This window comes from Halichoeres trimaculatus, unplaced genomic scaffold, assembly GCF_033239565.1.
Source record: "Halichoeres trimaculatus isolate MK-OKI-2021-1 unplaced genomic scaffold, fHalTri1.1 fHalTri1_scaffold_16, whole genome shotgun sequence".
NCBI lineage: Eukaryota > Metazoa > Chordata > Actinopteri > Labriformes > Labridae > Halichoeres > Halichoeres trimaculatus.
The window spans coordinates 21573389-21593620 of record NW_027437194.1 but is presented as its reverse complement, the minus strand read 5'-3'; the positions used below and the strand labels follow the sequence as shown (position 1 = coordinate 21593620).

Sequence of the window (20232 nt, the reverse complement as noted above, 5' to 3'; positions counted from 1 at the left end):
CAAAATGTTGCCACTAGAAGTCAAATCAGTGACCACTGGACATTGGAAATTCACTGTAGAGCCAGTACACATTGTACAAGCCTGTTGTCAGGGTTAACCCACATGTCAAAAACCCACATGTTCTGTCAAAATGTGAACATGTGTGCTTTGCTGGCACACGCATTCTCTGAATACCAACAGTATTCTGCTCCAGGTCGATAAATATTAAGTTAAAATGGAAGTGCTAACATCTGCAGTTCTCTGTGGTTCCGCTTGAGGCTGGCTGCAGGAACACCAGAAGCCACATCACTCCAAATAAAAAATTGTTTGATGCCTGGTTAAAAAACAGCTCGGGCCAATCGGGCGCTGAATGTAAAATTTCAGTCAATATTTAGTAGGCAACATTTTGTGAAGATTTAGTGCACTTTTCTCACATTTCCCTTTTTTTTCTTTTTTATATGAGACAGAACTTCATGCAAAACAGATTGTTCTTAATACTTGTTAAAATAAATTGTACTTTGTCTTTTTTTTTTTTCCTTTTCCTTTTTTTTTGTTTTCAATAACATAACAAGTTTTGCCCATAATGGCGTGGTTACTTTAATTGAAAAGCATGCATCCTGTAGTTGACTGCAAAAAGGCTGAAGGCCCATCTTCTCATCCAAATACAAACCCTATCAAGCCCTTTCACAAACAAAGACATTACTGACACAACATCCATACAGTGTATGATTCTACCTTTATGCAAATTGTTTATCACTTCTATTCTTAACTCATTTAGTTCCAACCATAACTGTGACTTACAGACTCACCATTTATCATACTTTATTACAATGCCTTTTGAGATGCTTTAGTGCCATGCCAAAATAAAATGATCTTGACCTATACTGTCAATAAACTTCTTCTTGTTTGTTGTTCAAATCAATAATTGTGATGAGTTCTCAGGAGGACTGTTTGGTTGAAAGTGGCTTGGCAGCCATTGTTTTTCTAGAGATGGACAGACATCCAGCTGGAATAGAAAATATATAGATGCCACAATTTAGCGAACAACCCTAAATATTGATTGGCTCACACTGGACCTCGACATGGACTGAGTATGTGTGTGTGTGTGTGTGTGTGTGTGTGTGGGTGGGTGTGTGGGTGGGTGGGTGGGTGGGTGTGTGCCAACATGAGTGGAAAATGTAGGTTAATAGGAAAAGGAAATATAAGGCTCCATGGGTTGCAGGGTGTGGTGTGCATGTCGATCAGTGCACATGTGTTAAATCTCCCTGGAAGCCTCTAAAAGTTTAACATTGCTGAGTCAAGCAAAGAAATTCAACTTTTCTTTCTTTCTTTCTTTCTTTCTTTTTTTTTGATCTTTTTTAGTCATGCAGAATTTTCTTTTTCTGCTGGAAAAAAACAGTGGTTTGGTGATACTGCTAGCCACTCCTATAAAAAATACAGTGGCAAAATAAAATTGAATCTTTAAAGACAAGGCAAGAAAAAAAATGCTATGCTTTACTGCTTTAAAAGCTAAGAGAGAGAGTAACACAAAGTGTCAGGATTTGAGAGGAAAGCAGAATGAGATGGTAGAGGAAGGGGTGTGTTGTTAAAGACAAAAAAAGATGAAACAGATCAAAAGATGAGGGCAGCAGGGCTCGCCATTTGGGAAATGGAGTCAATCGACAGAAAAAGATGCCACAGGGTTGGGGCTAACAGGAGGGGTTTGGGAGGGGATAGAGGGGGGTTATATAACTCCAAAATGGCTGCCCCGTGTCATGGTTGTCCATTAGATGCCTGAACTTAGACAACAGGCAGCATTAATTATCAGTAAGGAGTCAATGTATTCTCATTATATAATTAAGAAACTAAATGAAGCACCTCATTTGGTTTATTTATTCCACTGCTCATCTTGGATCCACAGGGGGTTTTCCTCCACGGGTTGCTCTTAGAATGAGTTATCCCTCAGCCCCTACACACACTTCATTATATAAAGTATATATATTCTGTAGCCCCTGAGTTGGGAGATAAAATGTGTGAAAAGAGAGCAGTAGGATTTGGAGCAGCATGCAGAGGGGAGCAGCCAAAATAGAGAGAGAATATCAGCAGCGCTGCCTGCCAGCCTCACTGAGCTGCTAAGCAGGGCTTAACGATGCCCACGGGGATGTGTATGTGTGTGTATGTGAGTGTGTGTGCACGTCAGTGTGAGTGTGGGTGTGCTTTTCTGTGCGCTTTCCTTCTTTTTAAGCCCAAAACAAGTGCTTCATGTTTCGGGGTCAAATGGAGGCCAGAGAATTATAAATTTAGAACTTTGTTTGAGGGTTGAAAACTTGTCAAGTGTTTCGTTAACTACCAGAAGAGATAATGGATCTTATACTAACAGCGAGTCACTTCTACATGGGCCCAGAGGCTCCTTCCTTTTTGCTTTACACCGAGTAGTCACCCTGATCATCAGAAGAAGCTGCCAATGTAAAGAAAAGATCTCTTTATAATTTCCATCCCTGAATGTTTCTCTAACATTTGTGTTTCACTGCAGGTGTGACACAGATGTAGAAGTGTTACATTTTTAAGTCTCAATAAGACATTTCATTTCAGTGGCGAGCCAGGGAAATGAAACTTTTATTCATGTCAAATTTTGGAAATGTACCTCAAATCTGAACTTCAGTATGCCTGTAATGAAAGATTAACTAAGTTATTCAGGTGTTGAAATTGCTAAAACAGTTGTAAATAGAAAAGTTATGGACAGTCTATGTAGAAATTTTCTTCCTGTGAAAACTCACTGATGACTGTGCATAAAATTTGTTGTATGTCAATTAAGAAGTAATGGTGAAAGAAAATGACCAAATTAACTGCACTTTTACATTTTCAAACCATCATTTTGCAAAATTAAGGGCTATCAGAACTAAAACACATCTGAAACTCACTGCTACTGAAACAGACATGTCTTAAAGAGACAATTTTATGTCACTGTCTCACCTTTTTGCCACAGCATCCCAGGAAAATCCCAGAGTTCTTGACAGCAGAGGCCAGCTGGTCAAGCTCCAAAGCTGATTATTTTGGGGAATGGGGGTGCAGTGTGCGTGTCTGTGGATGTCGGGGTCAGGGGGGAGTGTGTAATGCCTGCCCCCCTTTGGTGTGGGTGGTCTGGTGGTTTAAGAGAGTTACTGACAAAAGCATTTACAATCAATCACAACTATATAACAAAACACTGTCAAGTCAAATTTTCAGAAATGTCATGTTTAAGTTTGAATCTCAGTCTATTTGTGGTTTTAATTTTTGAGATACTCGCACTGCAAAATTTATTTGATACCAAACACAAGATAAAACGTAAATAGTTAAATAACGGTGGACCTCTACTGCACCTCTTTCTATGTATGCATGTGTGTGTATGGATGGGGTGGGGTAAGATGGTTTGTGTCTGTCTAGGTGTGTATATGTGTGGGTGTGGGCATGTGTCTTACTGAGTGGCAGAGAGGTGCGTGCGTGCCTGTCTGTGTTCCAGTGACCCAGCCTGACCTTCCTCTTTCACTTCCTCCCTTGCTGTCACTTGCAGGCAGACGCGTAATCACAGCTGACTGTTTAGCCCCAAGGTACCATCACATCGCACCAAACCATAGGATTTGGAAAGTGATTAAATATTGTGCTGTAGAACAGACTGCATCTGGCAGACATATTTCATCACTGAAGAAAAGGAGAAAAACTGATCAAAGGCTAACCCAGTTTAACTTAACCCTCAAGCGGGCTGCTGGGTCCGGATCTGGTGGCTTCTATCCCCCATGTCACTCCCCCCTCTTATCTTGTTGGTCTATCCACTGTTCTGTCCTCCCTCTAAAGAATGATAAAAAAGAGCCTTAACTGTTCATTGAGTGTCCACCTGAGGCTGGCTGCAGAGGCAACAAAAACCACAGACCCATAAAACAAAACTGAAAATAAATTAAACATTTTTACTGCTTGGTTAAAAAAACTTGACTCACAGGCGGGCACACCTACTGTCCGTTAGCGATGAGGCTAAACACCCACCTCAGGTTAACCTCTTAATCACATACTAGATCAAAGTTAGAAGCACAATTTGCAGTAGCTGCCAATGATAGCTTCAAAACTCTGCTTCAGAAAAATGGCTAATGTCACTGACATCGAACAGTCTGTGAGCAAAACTGACAAAGTACGTATTGTCAGTTTTATCTCTGCTTCTCATTATCTAATTCTAAGGAAACAAAAATCAACGGAAAAGTGTCAAAGGAGCCCAGTCTTGCTCAGCTGTAATGACTTTGAAATCCCCTTTTTCAGCTCACAGTTTTGGCTTCCTTTACCAGTCAGCTATACTGTTTCTCTATGCCACAAACTGAAAAACCAATAATGTTCCCTGTCACATCAGGGATTTGTTTATTAGTACATGTTGTTAAGCATCAAACCAAAAAGAATGTTAGCTTTAACTGTCTACCACACAGTTTTTGCATAAATAAATAAATAATAAAAAAAAAAACTCACATGTTGTTGAAGAAGTCATCTGATGGGGGAAATGAACATGAAAAAAATATAAATAAGCAAACAATTAAATTTTAGAGATTTTAGTTCATTTCATGTGTTGCCTTTAAGGTAATGGAAATGTTCTGTATGCGTTTAAAAGCAATCTCTCCCCGGTCCTATTTTATGAAAAAATTGTTAAAAACCCCAATCTAACCTTGGCTCCAGTTTTCAGACATGGTTTCTGCCAGTAAAGGAATACCTTAAACATCCTTTTGTTGTGTTTGTTTCTCTGCTTAATTAGTGTGTGAAAGGATACTTAATCATGTTTACATAATGCCACTGGGGAGCACCAGCACTGCAACGTTACATCTCTTTCTATGTATGAACACCTTCACTGTACATGGTGTGTATGTACACACACTTTGAATAAAACAAAGGAGAGATACTGGTACTGTGCTTTTAGTATGATGAAACTAGTTTTGTATTGAATGTTTTTTACACTGTACATATCAGCTTCTGGATGTTTACACCCAACATATTCTTCAGGTTTGACCCAAAAGAAAAAGAAAATATGACCCCCAACAAAAAATAAATCAGATACATCATTTTAGGTGTGGTTATGTGCTTTAACCTACCAGGCATTTTATAGAATAAATCTGATCACACCTCCAGAGGACAACGGTTTATGGCGCTCCAGAACCACCTCCACACCGTCTGTCAGAGCCGATCAGACCCCTACATGATGAGGATACACAAGCACCACCCTGACATCACACCTACAGTCACGGTTGAGCCTGACAAACAATGTTTATCATTTGCTCTAGAGAGGCAACACTTTAGATTTACAAGATCAAACTAAATTTTTTTATTTGATTTGTGGGATTTGTATATCCACAGGGAAGGTCTAGCTCGATTAAATGAGGAAAGAAAGTGTAAGACTGTACAAATGCCTCCATACGATTTATATGTGGAACAAACTTCCACTCAAGGCTCCTGTGGAAGGAGTTGGCAGAGAGTACTTGTGTGGGATTGCGCTGGGGAGGGGTGAGTATATATATAGATAATCACACTTTGGAAGTGTGTGCTCTGACACTGTTCTGATCAACACTATAAAGAGACTTGATGTTGGTAATGGAAGCTATGAAAGTGCTGTTTTGTTTAAGCTAAACTTTTTTCCCTTTTCTTCAAAAACTAAGATGCAGTCGTGGTTCACTCTGTCCTTAGACCATTTTTTTCCCCATTTTTCCCACATTAGTCGTTTTCTTGTAGTCCTGAACAGAAAACAATGATTTAGTGGTTGTATGTTATTTTGGATTAAGTTCTGACTTCTAATTGAATTTTAGTGTGCAGGCTCAAATTTGAGAATAGATTGATTTAGTTTGAAATTTTTCATTCCTGTTCAAAATGCTGAAGTGTAGGAAACTCATTGAGGAACTTAATGATGCGCTTGATGATGCTAAATGGTTTTGCTGTACTTCAGGGGCCAGTTAATCATTTTCTATGTTACTTTTTATAAGGACTGACTCATGGTACAAATATAACATAATGATTTGCAAAGCATGTATTTGAACTTTTTGAACTTTGGTGCCACTTTGCTTGCAATATCCCATATATTCTTTGAAAAGAGCTTGATGTAAGTTCCCGTGTGTTTGTTCTAATGCAGGGTTCCCCAAACTTCTTCCAGTCTGGGCCAAACAACTTATCCCTTCTCTGATGGAGGAGCCAGGGTCAGTTTGTAAAAAAAAGTGTGACGATCGCAGATGTGTCCAAACGTAAATATTTAGTGTTTCCCAGAAAGCCACACATAACCACATATTAATAAGCCTTTCTGGGATTTTGACATGAAAAAACAATTCAGAAAGATAAATAATAACACTATTAATGACATATATAACACTATTTATGAAATAAATAATAACTGTTTAACCTTTACAGGTTTTTCCACAGTAAAAAATAGCATGAAATATTAACTTGTAGATACCACTTTTTGCAGCTCTCTCTCATTAAGTTCCCTGTGAAAACCAGAAAGCAATCAGGCTGAGAAACCAAACTAAGTGATACAACACCTACCAGCACAATACATTTCACTACCAGTATGGTTGTATAACAGGACTTAGGGGTTTCACAAACTGCAGAAGGGTGGAATAGAAAGTTATGTTCTATGCATGTGTAAGTCTCGGTCACGTGGCCAGACTGAAAAAGAAAAAATCATATTGGCCCTCTGGTATTGTTCAGGGTACCTGGCAAAATGTGGAGGCGGGCCGTATCCGGCCCCTGGGCCATAGTTTGGGGACCACTGTTCTAATGTATAGCTTCCAATAAAGTAAAGGAGTACAAAGTCTATTCAGAGTCAGTATGGAGTGGAGTTATTTAGACACATTTCTGATGGCTTACTGACCCTTGGCCACTTTCAGCCACTCTTACTAGGTACAGTTGTCGAGTGAATGACTGGTGAAATATTTGACTGTAGGAGATTCGTAGTTTATCTGACTCTGTTGTGACTCTATCACTGGTAAAAAGCTGATCGTCGCTACCACGTTTGTAACTTAATTTGAGTCATGTAGTAGGAAGCCATGATATTAGCAAAGTTGCTTGTCTGGTTAAGTCTGAGCCTACAGTAACAGAGGCTTCCAGCCATGAGCAGTGAGTTCAAGGGTCTCACTCATGTGGAAATGCAGCCTGTGTAATCAAAAAGTGATTAAGCTGAACTTGAAAGCGGTAAGGAGTGCAGTCTTTAATTCTCACTCGAAGATGTAAGCACCGCAGCATCGCAGTACCTGTGGAGGGTCTGCTGTGATTGGGGAGACTTGCGCTTCACTCCGCCCCCCCGGCGCGCAGCCCGCCTCTCCAAATCCAGAGCGCACACGTCTCCTCAGTATTTCCCTCTGCCCACCGATTAGTATGAGCTCCCCTTACTTTGAGCGGTCGCGTGACGATTCAAATGGTTTCTCTGCGGCACACCGCTTCATGCTGACTGAAGCTGCGGTCGTTTAGGAAAAATCTCTCCCCCCACCCCTCTTACCGGCTGTGTTTTTCGGATGCGCCATGCAATCTCGCTGGTGGAGTTTGGGCATTCGTCTGGTGGCGTGGACGTGGATTTGGAGTCTTGCATTGCTTGGAGCGTGGTGCATTCCCGCAAATGAAGGTAAAATCAGCCGGGGCAAACATTTGAGTCATTGACATGGTTGATTGGGGCACGAGTGTGCTTATCATGGCACTGACATGTCTGATGTTTAAAGGTCCGTCTAGTGCCTTGATGATCCCAGACTGTCGGTCTCCTTCAGGCTGCACGGCTCCTGAACCTGAGACAGAAAATGGGGTCGGATGTAAAATTTGAAGAGATCATGCATCTGACAGCTTTTATAACTCAAGGCTTGAATGGGAGTCTGATCCTAAGCACTTGACATAGAAATCATAAAGGACCTGAGGACGGAACATGATGCTCTTCAGATAACCAGTCCTTTGAGATTTTGGCAGCGCCGACAGACGCACGGCGCGCCGAGACAATCACTGTGGGCTAAAAGTCTGCAACCTTCTCCTACAGCGTGCGATAGGTTTATGGATTGAGTAGACGCTGGCTTTACCGTGGCTTTTTCGATAAAATATGAAGTGGAATTAAATGCAAAAGGAATAGGTTTACGAATTGTTCCTTTTTATCTCTGAACCATTTACAAAACTTGAAATTTTCCTGTAATATTTCTCCAAATCTTCTTGTAGAACCTATCACATTTCTCTGCAGGTCTATGCACTTTGCAACAAGACTAATTATAACGTCAAACGTGGAGTTTGATAATTAATACGCCTTTATCCTATGAGTAATTCTACATGGTGTTGTGTAGAAATGGCTTATATCTTGTTGAATTATGAACAGATGAATTTGTGTGGCCAACTCATCAGTTTTAGTCTTAACTGCAGTTTCACACGTTATTGTTCCCACGTTATCGTCCATTGACCGAGCAGCATTTTAATAGCAGGAGCTAAATGCCTTTGTTTGGGGCTGTTAGACGGCATTATCCGGGAAAGGCTCCACATTCATCAACCTGCTTATTCTTCACATGATTTATTTGCTCAGAGTCAAGAGTCACTCACAACGGAGGATCTGAAAGTGTGACCGCGGGACACTGTGGGGTCATGGAGTGCTTGGCTTTTCATGTTCTTCTGAATGATGAGGTGAAAGTGAATCTACATCTATATAACCTCTTCATATGGAATATGATTAAACAGCAGCATTAGTAGTAAGACCATTGGTATTGTGTGTAAATACATTTAACCTCACAGCATACTTGTTCACGATGTCAACATAAAGTTAAAAAGTTTCTCAAAGGCCACTTGAAACTTAACTATTCAACACAAATGCATCTGTTGAAACTGTGTCTAATGTCTTGGCGCACAGACAACAATTCATATTTTCATTCTGCCTCAAAAATATGGAGCCAGTGAGAATTGTAAAGTGCAGTGAATTTCAATTTTACTAGGTTTTGCTTCTGTCTAAACTCTTGCTTGTGTTGTACGTCGCTTTGGACAAAAGCATCTGCTAAATGAAACTGTAAACTGTAATTTTAATTTATTTCTTTATGGGAACGCCCTTTAAGATGAACCATCTTTGTCACAAGGGGGTCCCACAACTTTAAATAACTCTCCTCATGAGAAACTTTGCAAGGGGTTGCCACTCAGCACATTTTAACTTTTTATTGTTTATTATGATATTTACAATCACAACAGAAAAAAATCAACAATGGTGACACCTTGAAATTATCACTTTAGCCCAGTGGCGTGCATGGACTTCGAAGGAAAAAAAAGGCACATACAGCACGTTCTCACTTCAGCACGTTTGCCACCTGAGAGGGCAGTTGATCATGTTTTAACCAGCCAAGAGGGCAGTTTAGTGTGTTTTTAGTGGTTTGCCAACCAGGGGGGCACTTTGCATGCAGTTTGGCTCCCAAGTGGGTATTTAAGTACATGCTTTGTCTTTTACAATTGAGCCACAAGCACACCAGACACACCTGCAAGTCTCAGTTTTTCCCTCCACCAAGGAGGTTATGTTTTTAAGATAGTTTGTCTGTTTGTTTGTTTGTTTGTGAACAACATAACACAAAAAGTGAAAAACAGATCTTGGTGAAATTTTCAGGAAATGTTCAAAATAGGATAAGGTAGAAGCCATTTAATTTTGCAGGTGATCCGGATCACCGTCTGGATCCAGGATTTCTTTAAAGGATTCTTTATCATTGTGAGATAGGGCCATTTTCCCCATATGTGTATATAACTCCACCATAAATGGTCAGATTGCTTTGCAAAACAATACAAGACAAGGTCACCATAATTTATGACAGATGTAAAAGTATGATCCAGATCCTGGCGGTATTCCAGATACTAAGATCCAGAATATGAAATATGCACTGGGTCGTCATAATTTTCAACACTGTCAGGAAACAAATTATCGTACAAACCTGCAACTAATTCCAAATTGTAGCAGACAGTCTGCTGAAAGGGAGTATAACATTAAAGTAAGACTAAAGTGTTGGTGACAATCACAATATAGTTGGTGGAGGTCTGCGCTCTCTGAGTGCTTTTCAAGTTATAGACGTGTGGTAGTACCTCAAGTTTCAACCTCACATCCTGCTGCAGATTTCTCTCAATCAAACTGTATCAAAAAGTTCATGATTCATTTATACTTGAAAGTTTGTAGAAAGGGTCCTTGCCCAGGGGGGTGGGCCGAACCCAATATTAACCATTAGATCAGAGTCAGTCAGTGCATTTTGAATTGATCGCAGATTGAAATTCAGGTCTATCCTTTCACTTGGATAATTTGAACCAGCTGTCAGTGAGCGCAATCTGTGACAGAATCCAAATACACCAGTAACCAAGTGTGTCTGAGCTTTTGACTGCCTACATCCAGCTGTATGACAACACACGTGCACAGCCAGCAGGGTGTACCAACATCTGCTTCTAACAAAAACCTGAACATTTTGGGGCTTTTAGTAGAGTCTCTGCTGATGAATAATACAGAGAAAACACATTGTACTATTTTGGTTAATATTGCATGTAGGAGCTATTAAGATAAACTCGGGCATGTCTCCATCAGAGCGATCTGTCCACATCTGAGTGATTCTGTCTTAAAATGATCAGTAATGTCTGACTTATTCAGATGACATCGGAGAGTATGAGCCAACATTTGAGGCTTCACCTTTGTCTATAAGGCTGTTGATCAAATTGATTAGTTAATTTCTCTTAATGACAGCATGTGGTTGCTTGATATGCTGTGTGTGCTTGCAAGAGGGAGTATGTAGGCCACTGATCCCTGCATGATCCAAGTCAACATGTGAATGCTCAAACAGTCATGAGGTCGAGATGAAAGAGAAGCTCAAGAAGCAAGTGTGTCGAGGAAATTACTCTTTTTATGTGCTAACTTTTGGCTTCACTGGAAGGAGAAATGAGAAGACCACATTAAGGATTGGGAGGAGGGAATTTGGCACTTGAGCCCATCACCTGCAAGAAGTGCTGTTAAAACTCATCTCATAATGTAGAGCTATAATTGTTGGATCTCTTATCCTTCACTTCCTGATAATCCACCAACTCTTCGGCTCATTTAAAAACTTTGAGTGTCCTTTCATTAACGTTAGCACAAGACGTTAAGTGACTTTGTTCATTCGCTGAAAATCACTTGAAATGATGAGTTATGGTTATTTTGACTCTGGGCTCTAACTTGTTCAGTGGTTTGATCCTTAAGAGAATAAGTGAGAATGAAAAAGGTAACATACCCCTTATGATCTGGTTCAGCATCACTTATCTCTTCTTTATGGCCTAATTAGATGTATAATCACCTCCTAAGGACATTTTTTATTCTCTGCAGAGCAGTGCAGACGGATAAACGAGAGAAGCTTGTGAGTGCGAGTGGAGTTTATTGAGGTGAAGTGTGTGTGTGTCTCTGTAATTGTAGCTCGTAGCTCTCACTTCATGCTTACTCCACTCTCTTTGTCTGGTACTTTGTTAAAATTGGTGCCGGGTGGATGAACAGTTTGTTGGTCCATAGCACATGTTACTTGGGGGGAATTTCTCTAAGAATGCACGCCACCTTCTAAGAGCAATGATTTGTGCATCTGCTCCGTCTCAAGGTCTGATTCCCAAAGCAAACTACCCTTATGATATTCAAGCACAAGAAACCTCACAAACTTTTACCGCTCACTGCAGTGTGCTCCAGTTTTGCACCTGATTGTGACTTGAGATGAGCTGTCACACCGCCACTCTGTGCAGTGCAGAGTCGTGCTGTGTCGTCTCATCCTGACAGCGCTTAACTATTCACATGAAGTGCACGGCAAGCATCAAACACTGGTGTGTAATGGCACAGCCCATATGTAAAAAATAATGCCACAACAGCAGACTAAAATTACAGATGTCAGAAACACTGCAGGGCTGTCTGTGCCAGTGTTTGTGAATCAGGTGTTATTTGCATTAAGGCTCATATGGTAGAAATGGGCCTGTTTCGCCCTAAATGCATGCATACTAGCTCATTTAAATGTATGCAAACAACACTAATGCCTGTAGAGGGTTTATGCCCTACAGCCTACTTATGGAGCATTTAACTGTCAGCGTTTGCTCTATGAATTAAACTGTTTGTTTTGGATTTAGATGCACAGGTTTTAAGTGTGCTAAAGCTTTGCAATGTAAATAAAGGAAAACTTAAGTACATGATCTTCTTACAGACAACAAACAGTGGCAAGAGGTTTTCTTTTAATGTCAGTGATCAGAAACAAAATTAACAACTTGACTTTCTGCACAACTTTTTAGATCAGAAATGACAAAGTGGAAAAAATCTGCTGAGCCAAACATTCTCAGCATTAAGTATTTACATGCAACCTAAATTATTAATTTATCAGCTATGGGTAAAGAAATGACATTTAAACAGTAAAAAAATGCATGTTCCAAATTATTTGTATCTACGTACGAACACAAACTTTAACTGTCAGAACAATGGGAAAGTCCTGGCATATGTAATTAATGGGTTGAACTCACATGTTGCAGAGACTTTGCACGTTTTCTTCTGAGTTTTCTGACATTTTCATCCCAGAATTTGTCAGCTCTTTGTACAAACTATGAGTAATGCTTCATTTTAATGTGGTTAACGTCATTTGGGAGTCTTAAATCAGCAATGACTATGTGCACAAAGCTTGTTCATCAAATATGATTTACCAAGCAGATCACATAGTAAATAGCATTCAGATGCAGCCTGCTGTGCTTAAAGAAGTAACTACTCACATGTGAGATGATGTTTGCACTTCAAAATGCTATGGTTGAACAATAATCACTTATTATTTAAAATTTCATAAACAATATGTCCCTTGGAAGCAACACTGATGTGCTCAATAGCACTTGTCAAGTATACATTAAAGGTATAGTGGGATATAAAGCATGCTAAATAGGCGAATGAGGGAATTTAAGAAGTGATTTTACAACTCATAGCCTGTGAGGCTGGGTGATTAAGAAACCCAGAGAGACTCTAAAAAACATTCAAAAGAGTGTAGCAAATACTTATTTGCTTCAAACTGTTGTGTTGTTCTTAATCTGCTCGCTTTTAATGACGACCAAAATCCTGAAAGTCTCACTCGCTTGAACTTTCTTTTGTATACATCAATACCATGTTGAGTGATACACAAACAGATGTTATGACTGAGACAAAGAAACCAGACTTAGCTGGCACAAGTTTTACAGCTGATTCAAAGTAGCAATGAAAAAAGCCTGTTTCAGTTGACCTGATTTCAGTTGTTCATCGATGTTGCTGAGGATTGTCCATAGAAAGTATCATGACATGAAAGTTTACAGTTTGTTAATGCATTTGTTGTTTCACACAGGGTCCAGCTGAGCTTTATGTTGATAATATGTATGTCATCCATTATAAAATATTTAAGATTTACCTTCAAAGCAAAAGAAGTTGCAACCTGAAGCTGTTTTAAATTTGTTTTCAAGTGGACCCTTTTGAATATACCTTTTTCCCAGGATGTGTGTGGTTATAAGTAATTGAAGTTTTGTGAAAAGTTGAGACAGAGACAAGGACCGGTTCTGTCCACAAAGAGATGGAGATCACATTTGGAGCAAGTGAAAGACTGAGGAAGGCAGACCTCGGTGAATCAATCTGAGTTGAGAACAGTGCCGTCGAATTCAGCTGAGCAACACTTTTCAGTCAACAGGATTCACAAAAGCACAGTTCGATTGACAAAGTTGAAATGAAAATTGTTATTGTTCCAAGCCCAATGCTTTGGGTTGTGTCTGGGACTGTGCGTAATCTGATAACATTGTCTATGGAGTGGATGTTTGATTTTGTGCTACAGCATTTTTAAAAATCAGTATCATGATATTTACAACTTTAAAATTCCTCTTATGTCTGTCTTGTAAGAAGTACAACATTGTTGCAATAACCATAAGGTTAAGACTTAGAATAGGCTTGAAATTCATTTACAACATCCCTCCATGGAACAGAAGATCTTTTTCTGATCTCTAACCATGCTTTTATGTTTCTTTTTAATGGTTTGTTAATTTTCATGACATAATAAACATTCTGTTTTTCATTGTCTTGCAGTCAACCTGCTGGATTCTCGCTCTGTGATGGGAGACCTGGGATGGGTGGCGTATCCTAAAAATGGGGTGAGTATAAGGATAAAGGCTGAAAAATAAACCCTTATTTTCACAGCTGTTATGTGGACACCTCAGCGGGATAGATAGATAGATAGATAGATAGATAGATAGATAGATAGATAGATAGATAGATAGATAGATAGATAGATAGATAGATAGATAGATAGATAGATAGATAGAGAGATAGATAGATAGTTTCCAGATTTATTGTTCCTTGTTTGGCTTTAGATGAGTTCTTGTTAAGAGTATTTTTGTTTTTGCTTTTTTGTGTTAAACATGGTTCTAATGTCAGATATATGTTCAACGTGTGTAGTTCATCAGGGTACACTTTAGCATCATTCAGACCTCTCATGACATCAGGATACTCAATAACATGGTGATGATTTAAATGAACCATTTCTGAAATAAATGATGGGCTATGACTGAAAATTTCTGTAAAAGAGTTAAGGTGGTGACTTCTCTACATTAGCTGAGACACTCTTGAGTTGACTTGTTATCAGAGAACGTTAGACAAGTCCCCTTGTAAAGTAACCATGCAATGTGTTATTCTCACAACATGAATTCAGTTTTCATTTTGTACGACTCCTAACGAAGGCTTTTTAAGAACATAACAAACTTTAAAAAACAATTTTAATGAAATAAAACAATATTTAACTGTAAGAATTAATGTGTTCTGGAGGTACAGATTGGATTGACAGTGCTGTTGTTGGTTTATAAAGGAGTTCATTCACACATCCATTTGATTCCCATATAAAATCTCTGCCATAGTCCCTGCCGTGGGCAAATATGCTGCCATGCACATACGACCAAATAGTGCTGATGGTGGGTTTTTATCAGCTCCGGCTATTCAAATCACAACACATTCTGCGGCTGTATGTAGATGGGAAAGATAGCGCTGACAAAAGCAGCTGTATGTGCAATCATATTAGTGAAGATGTGATTATAGCGCGGTTCACGCAAAGCAACCACACACTGCATTCAGCAGACGGAAGGAGAGAAAATATAGGATGTGATAAGAACGTGTAAGGGTTGCATAATAACAGCCTTTCTTATTAGCTCCTTTGTTTTCATCCAGATTAAATTGATTTGAATGCTTGTTTCCTGCTGCGTTTACTGTCTAAGATGAAAACATGTTAAACAAAGTAAAGAATGAATTACATGTTTGGTGTTTTGAATAATAAACACGGTGTTAATTGTTCTAATTCATATTATGCTCAATATTTATCTAACTAAGCCCAGTCTGCTGGGTTGTCTCACATATTCTTGCACAAACGCAGACACACACTTGGCAGCAGCAGTAGTCTGTGGCTAAATAAGATACTGAGGAGGCTGAAGACTATTTTTTTTAGACTCCTATTGCAGATGGTTTGTATCATCCCTTGTTTTCTCCTTCTCAACCCAACTCCACCCCCTCAGTGTTTCTCCTCTTTTTCTTTTTTGAGCTCAGTTCTAATTTTTGTCCTTCCCATCTGGTCTTTGTACCTCGCGTCTATTGAACTCCCCGTTCCCCCTTTTATATTTTTTATCACCATCTTATCTTGTCCTCCCTCCCATTCCCCCCAGCTGCTTCCCCCTGGCGAAGCATAAAGGTGCTTTTGAATGCTCTTCAAATATGCATTCAGGCAGATGAGAAACGAGGTAAAAAGATTTGATATGGAAATTTATGGATGACATCTAACTTACAAACTGAGTATTACAAAATTCTTTGAACAGCATTGAACTGACACAATGGGATTTGGAATGAAGATTAGAAATTTTAAGAATAATTATTTTTTCCTATTTTGAGAGACTAAGCCACCTCTGAAAACCTGTTTGACAAAGATTGGCATTGAAAAGACCCGAACATGAAGCTCTTGGTAGTAGTGGAGCAAAGCTTTTTTATTCAAGTAAATATATAAATAAAGTTATGAGCAAAAAAAAACAAAAAAACAACAACACCTAAGTGGAGTTCAAAAAACAAAAAAGCAGGGCTTGGGATAGGGTAAAGGAAGGTGGGTAAACACTAAAGGGTACTCAGGTTGATTTTTGTCCCAATCTCCCCTTTACTAAAGCCAGCAAAGGCTCGATTGTCTGATGTCTGCAAATGACATTGTGTGTGATTTTCCTGTGGAACGATTTGGTCCAGTTGGAGCTACCTGGAAGGTCTTCGCTTGAGAGATTGTAGATAATAAACATGTTTAATATTTCCAACTAGAAATCCTGTAGTGTGTGGGGCGCTCTGAGAGGAGCCGAGCAGGTACAGCGTGTAATGTCACGTGAACCAGAGCAAAGCCAATCAAGACGCAAGCTGACTTAGTTGACTGACTGAAGGGAAGTAAGAAATCTACCTTTAATACTTGTTACCACCAACTCGACCTGTAATGCATACAGTCCACATCGCCACTGTCTACATGACTTATCCCCTCGTGTTTTTTTGTGGTTTTTTTTTTTTTAAGAGGCCAAAAACAACCATCATTGCTTCTTCCGGTTTGTCCATCTTTTTTGTTTACACCATAGTCACATTTTACTACACAAAATTTGGAATATTCAGCGTGAAGAAGCTGATACTCTGCTGGAGAACCAGTTAATGTGTGATGTGCTCCAGAGTACATACCACACACTGCTGTGATTAGCATTGGACGTTGTTTGTGGTTTTCCTTGTAGCTGCTAAAATCTTGACTTGACTCAACCAATCATTTAGCCCTTTCATTTTAATGCAAATCTCAGACTGAAGTGATGCCTTACTGAGTGGGTGTTATTGATGATTAATTAGTGTGAACAGCATTTTGGCTGTCAACAGATTTCTCACCTGAACTGTCTCTGTTTCTGCTAACTCAGCATGATAAGTTGACCCAAAAGAGTGCTTCCTTGGTTAGTGGCAGCTCTTCAACAGATGCTTATTTTCCTCCATATCACGTCACTTTGGAGGTCAAATGGAGGGAAGCAGACATTTGTGGCTTTAAGTAAAGAAGGATGGAATGAAGTGGGAGTGAAGTGGCTGAGCAGTGTTTAGACATAGGATGGATACAGAAAGAATAGAGCTGAAATGATAAAAGAAATCAATCAAAGAGTAACAAGGCTGAAGAAGAGGGAGAATGGAGTTGAACGTGGATGTAGAAATGGATATAATGTTGCTGTTATGGTTTGTAGTGACAGGGACAAATAGTTTTGAAAAAGCTTTTAAGACTTAAAGCCAGGCAGGTACAGCTACAAAGAGTCTGCAGATGGATATACAAACAAGACCCACGCACCTACCGATGAAAATAATGGTCTTTACAAAAAAAAATACTGCTAATAGTTGCAAACCTTTAGGGAACAGAAACGTTGAGGACAAATCAGCTGCTTGAGCTGGATGGAAAGTTAAGAAAGGAAAATATGCAGAAGTTAAAGTGGGGATGTGAGTCAATGGTCTGTGAAGAATGTAGTTACTCATAACCATTGATACAGTTTCCAAAAATGCTTGACCAAACACACACACATACAGTATAAAGTTTGAAATAACTTGAAAGCTACAGTTAAACAAGAAGTGTACAAACAGACTGTCATAGCATCAGAGTTTCACCTCTTGCAAACCAGAGTGTCCACAAACATCCTGTCACTCACTGAAACTTCAAACTTCAGGCAGAAACCAACGAAAACAGCCCCTCCCCCGAACTTTGAGCCAATTAGTGACACAGCATCATCTTATGGGAAATTATATCTAAAATCTAACCTATAGTGGAAGTGTCTTGACATATAAATGGAAGAACATGAGCTTATGTTAGCTATAATACGTTCTAAAAAGTTGTAAAATTCCTTCTCATTGAAGAATCATTCGGTCTTTTCATATTGCAAGACTCTAACAGCACAGTCCCAAAGCTCCTTCCTCATCAGGCCTTTTCACGTACGTATTGATCCTACATTGGAGTAAAACTGGTGTCCTAATTTGCTGTACAGCTTTGCAGAACTACATGCTTTATGCACACAAACAATGACCACTTTTCAGCCTGCCCGATCTGACGGCTCAAAGCGATTTCATCTGGAACCTGCAGTGAGACAAGTCAATCCCATCGTTGTCTTTTTGACATTCATGCTGAATGCAAGATGTTACAGGAACATGAATATCCCGACTTGAACTGTCAGTACAAACAGACTATTGAGAGACAAAAGGGGCAAAGCAGACATAGAATATTGTGAACTTATGGGGCAAAAAATGTTAATTTAGAGCCTTCCTCTGGCAGTTCACACAGACTGCCAGAGGCAAAGATGGAAACAACATCCTGAAAACAAATACTGAATACATTTTGCAACTAAGATTGGGTTGTCTGTTAAAACCCTGCATTGCCACTGTTAGCTGGGGTGTGAGTCCATATGTGCCTGTCATTGTGCATATGCATGTGTGTGATTGTGTTTTAAGCTGAGTAAAGCTCAGTGCAGGCTGGTGGATCTGTGTGATCTAACCAGTAAGAGGCTTAATGTCTGCACTGAAACTCAATGAAGTCTGGGAGAGATACGGGCTCAGACTAAAACAAGCACAAATAAATCTGTCTTTATGTCTTCTCCTGTAAAAACCCTTATTAACAGCAACCTTTGTTCTTGAACTGTCAGCACTCAAGCAGAAGAATCAAGTTTGGTTAAAAACCGCTATGATGCACTATTCTAAAGTTTTTATCAAATAAATAAACAAATATAAGCAAAGAAAAATCTGGAATCAGATTTACCACAAACAAAGAGAGGAAAGAAACAGACAGGCGCCAAGGACGGGAGTTGGAAAAAAGACACAAGGTTGAACCAAGCTGCTACACAAAGGAAGAGCTAATACGGGCTAATATGGGCTATTAAGCTGTAACACCAGATCGTAGTCAGGTCCCTTTGGCCATATTATGGTGACATGATGAAGAGCCTGTATTAGCCACGAGAGAGTGCTAGTGATGCAGATAATAGCCTGGTCCCATGAGACGTTAGAGGGAATTAATGCTGCTGTCTGACAGGCATGGATGCAGGCACACACACACACACACACACACACACACACACACACACACACACACACACACACACACACACACACACACACACACACACACACACACACACACACACACACACACACACACACACACACACACAGAGGCTTGAACAATAGCAGTCATTTACATATACACACGTGTTTATGAACAGGCAGGAAAAGTGAGCACACATACCCTATTGTTTTAAGTTGTGGTGGATAGAATACACCCTTCAGTGTGTATAAAACATCCCCTTTTCACATTTAGTGTAAAGGCAGGATAAATGTATTTACACACTATAGCACTATCTCAGTCCCTGCCCATAAGAAAAAAGTAACAAGTGACGTGGAAGTGTATTATCCATTGACATGCACTGACATTGCTGTTGCTCATTTTTTTCCCATTTCTATCAAGTTACATCAGTTTTATGTTTATGTATACTATTTGAAAATTATATGGGAGCTTTAGACTCCAGGGGTATATCAGTGTAAAACAGGGTTCTCCAAGTCCTACCCTGGAGGGCCGAGAGGCTGCAGGTTTTCTTTCCAACCAAAAACTCCACCAGATGATTTCACTGATTACCTCATCTTCAAGCAGAGAGCAGGGACTAATCAGTGAAATCATCTGGTGGAGTTTTTGGTTGGAAAGAAAACCTGCAGCCTCTCCGCCCTCCAGTGTAAGAGTTGGAGAACCCTGGTGTAGAACTTTTTGGGCCCTTCTTCCTCTGTTTCAGAGTATAATACATATACTACGCACCACACTGTTAACCCTGTTTGTTCCTTTCAGATCAAAATGTATCGTTTACTGTACATATCATAACACAACACAACACACTGCAGAGGTAAAGACCGAAACACGTCATTGTGAATAAGATTTAACTGGTCTTTACAAGACTGTTTGGAAAGCTCTTTGTCACATTTCCCAGGACAAAAATCATTCTGTTAGTGTTGCAAAAGTGCCTACAACAGAGATAAAACTCATGTATCATACACTTTTTAATCCAGAAATTTGGGCCCATTAAAAAAAAGCTGGAAACTTCTATTGCTTTGAAACTGAGATGTTTATTTAACTTTTTTAACTAATCCACACAAAACGTATTGCTACATCATCTTGTCTATACATACACACAAACACACACACACACACACACACACACACACACACACACACACACACACACACACACACACACACACACACACACACACACACACAC

The 20232-nt window shown here is 39.6% G+C and overlaps 1 protein-coding gene across 1 annotated transcript in view; it reads left to right on the top strand.

Annotated features, from left to right (window-relative positions):
- The first annotated feature begins 7320 nt into the window (after positions 1-7320).
- Positions 7321-20232, top strand: part of epha5 (EPH receptor A5) — a 59210-nt gene continuing 46298 nt past the window's right edge. Inside the window, exons 1-2 of the mRNA XM_074689731.1 lie at positions 7321-7567; positions 13994-14058. Coding sequence (XP_074545832.1) covers positions 7468-7567; positions 13994-14058 — 165 coding nt within the window. The 5' untranslated portion in view covers positions 7321-7467. The remainder of the gene's footprint in view (positions 7568-13993; positions 14059-20232) is intronic.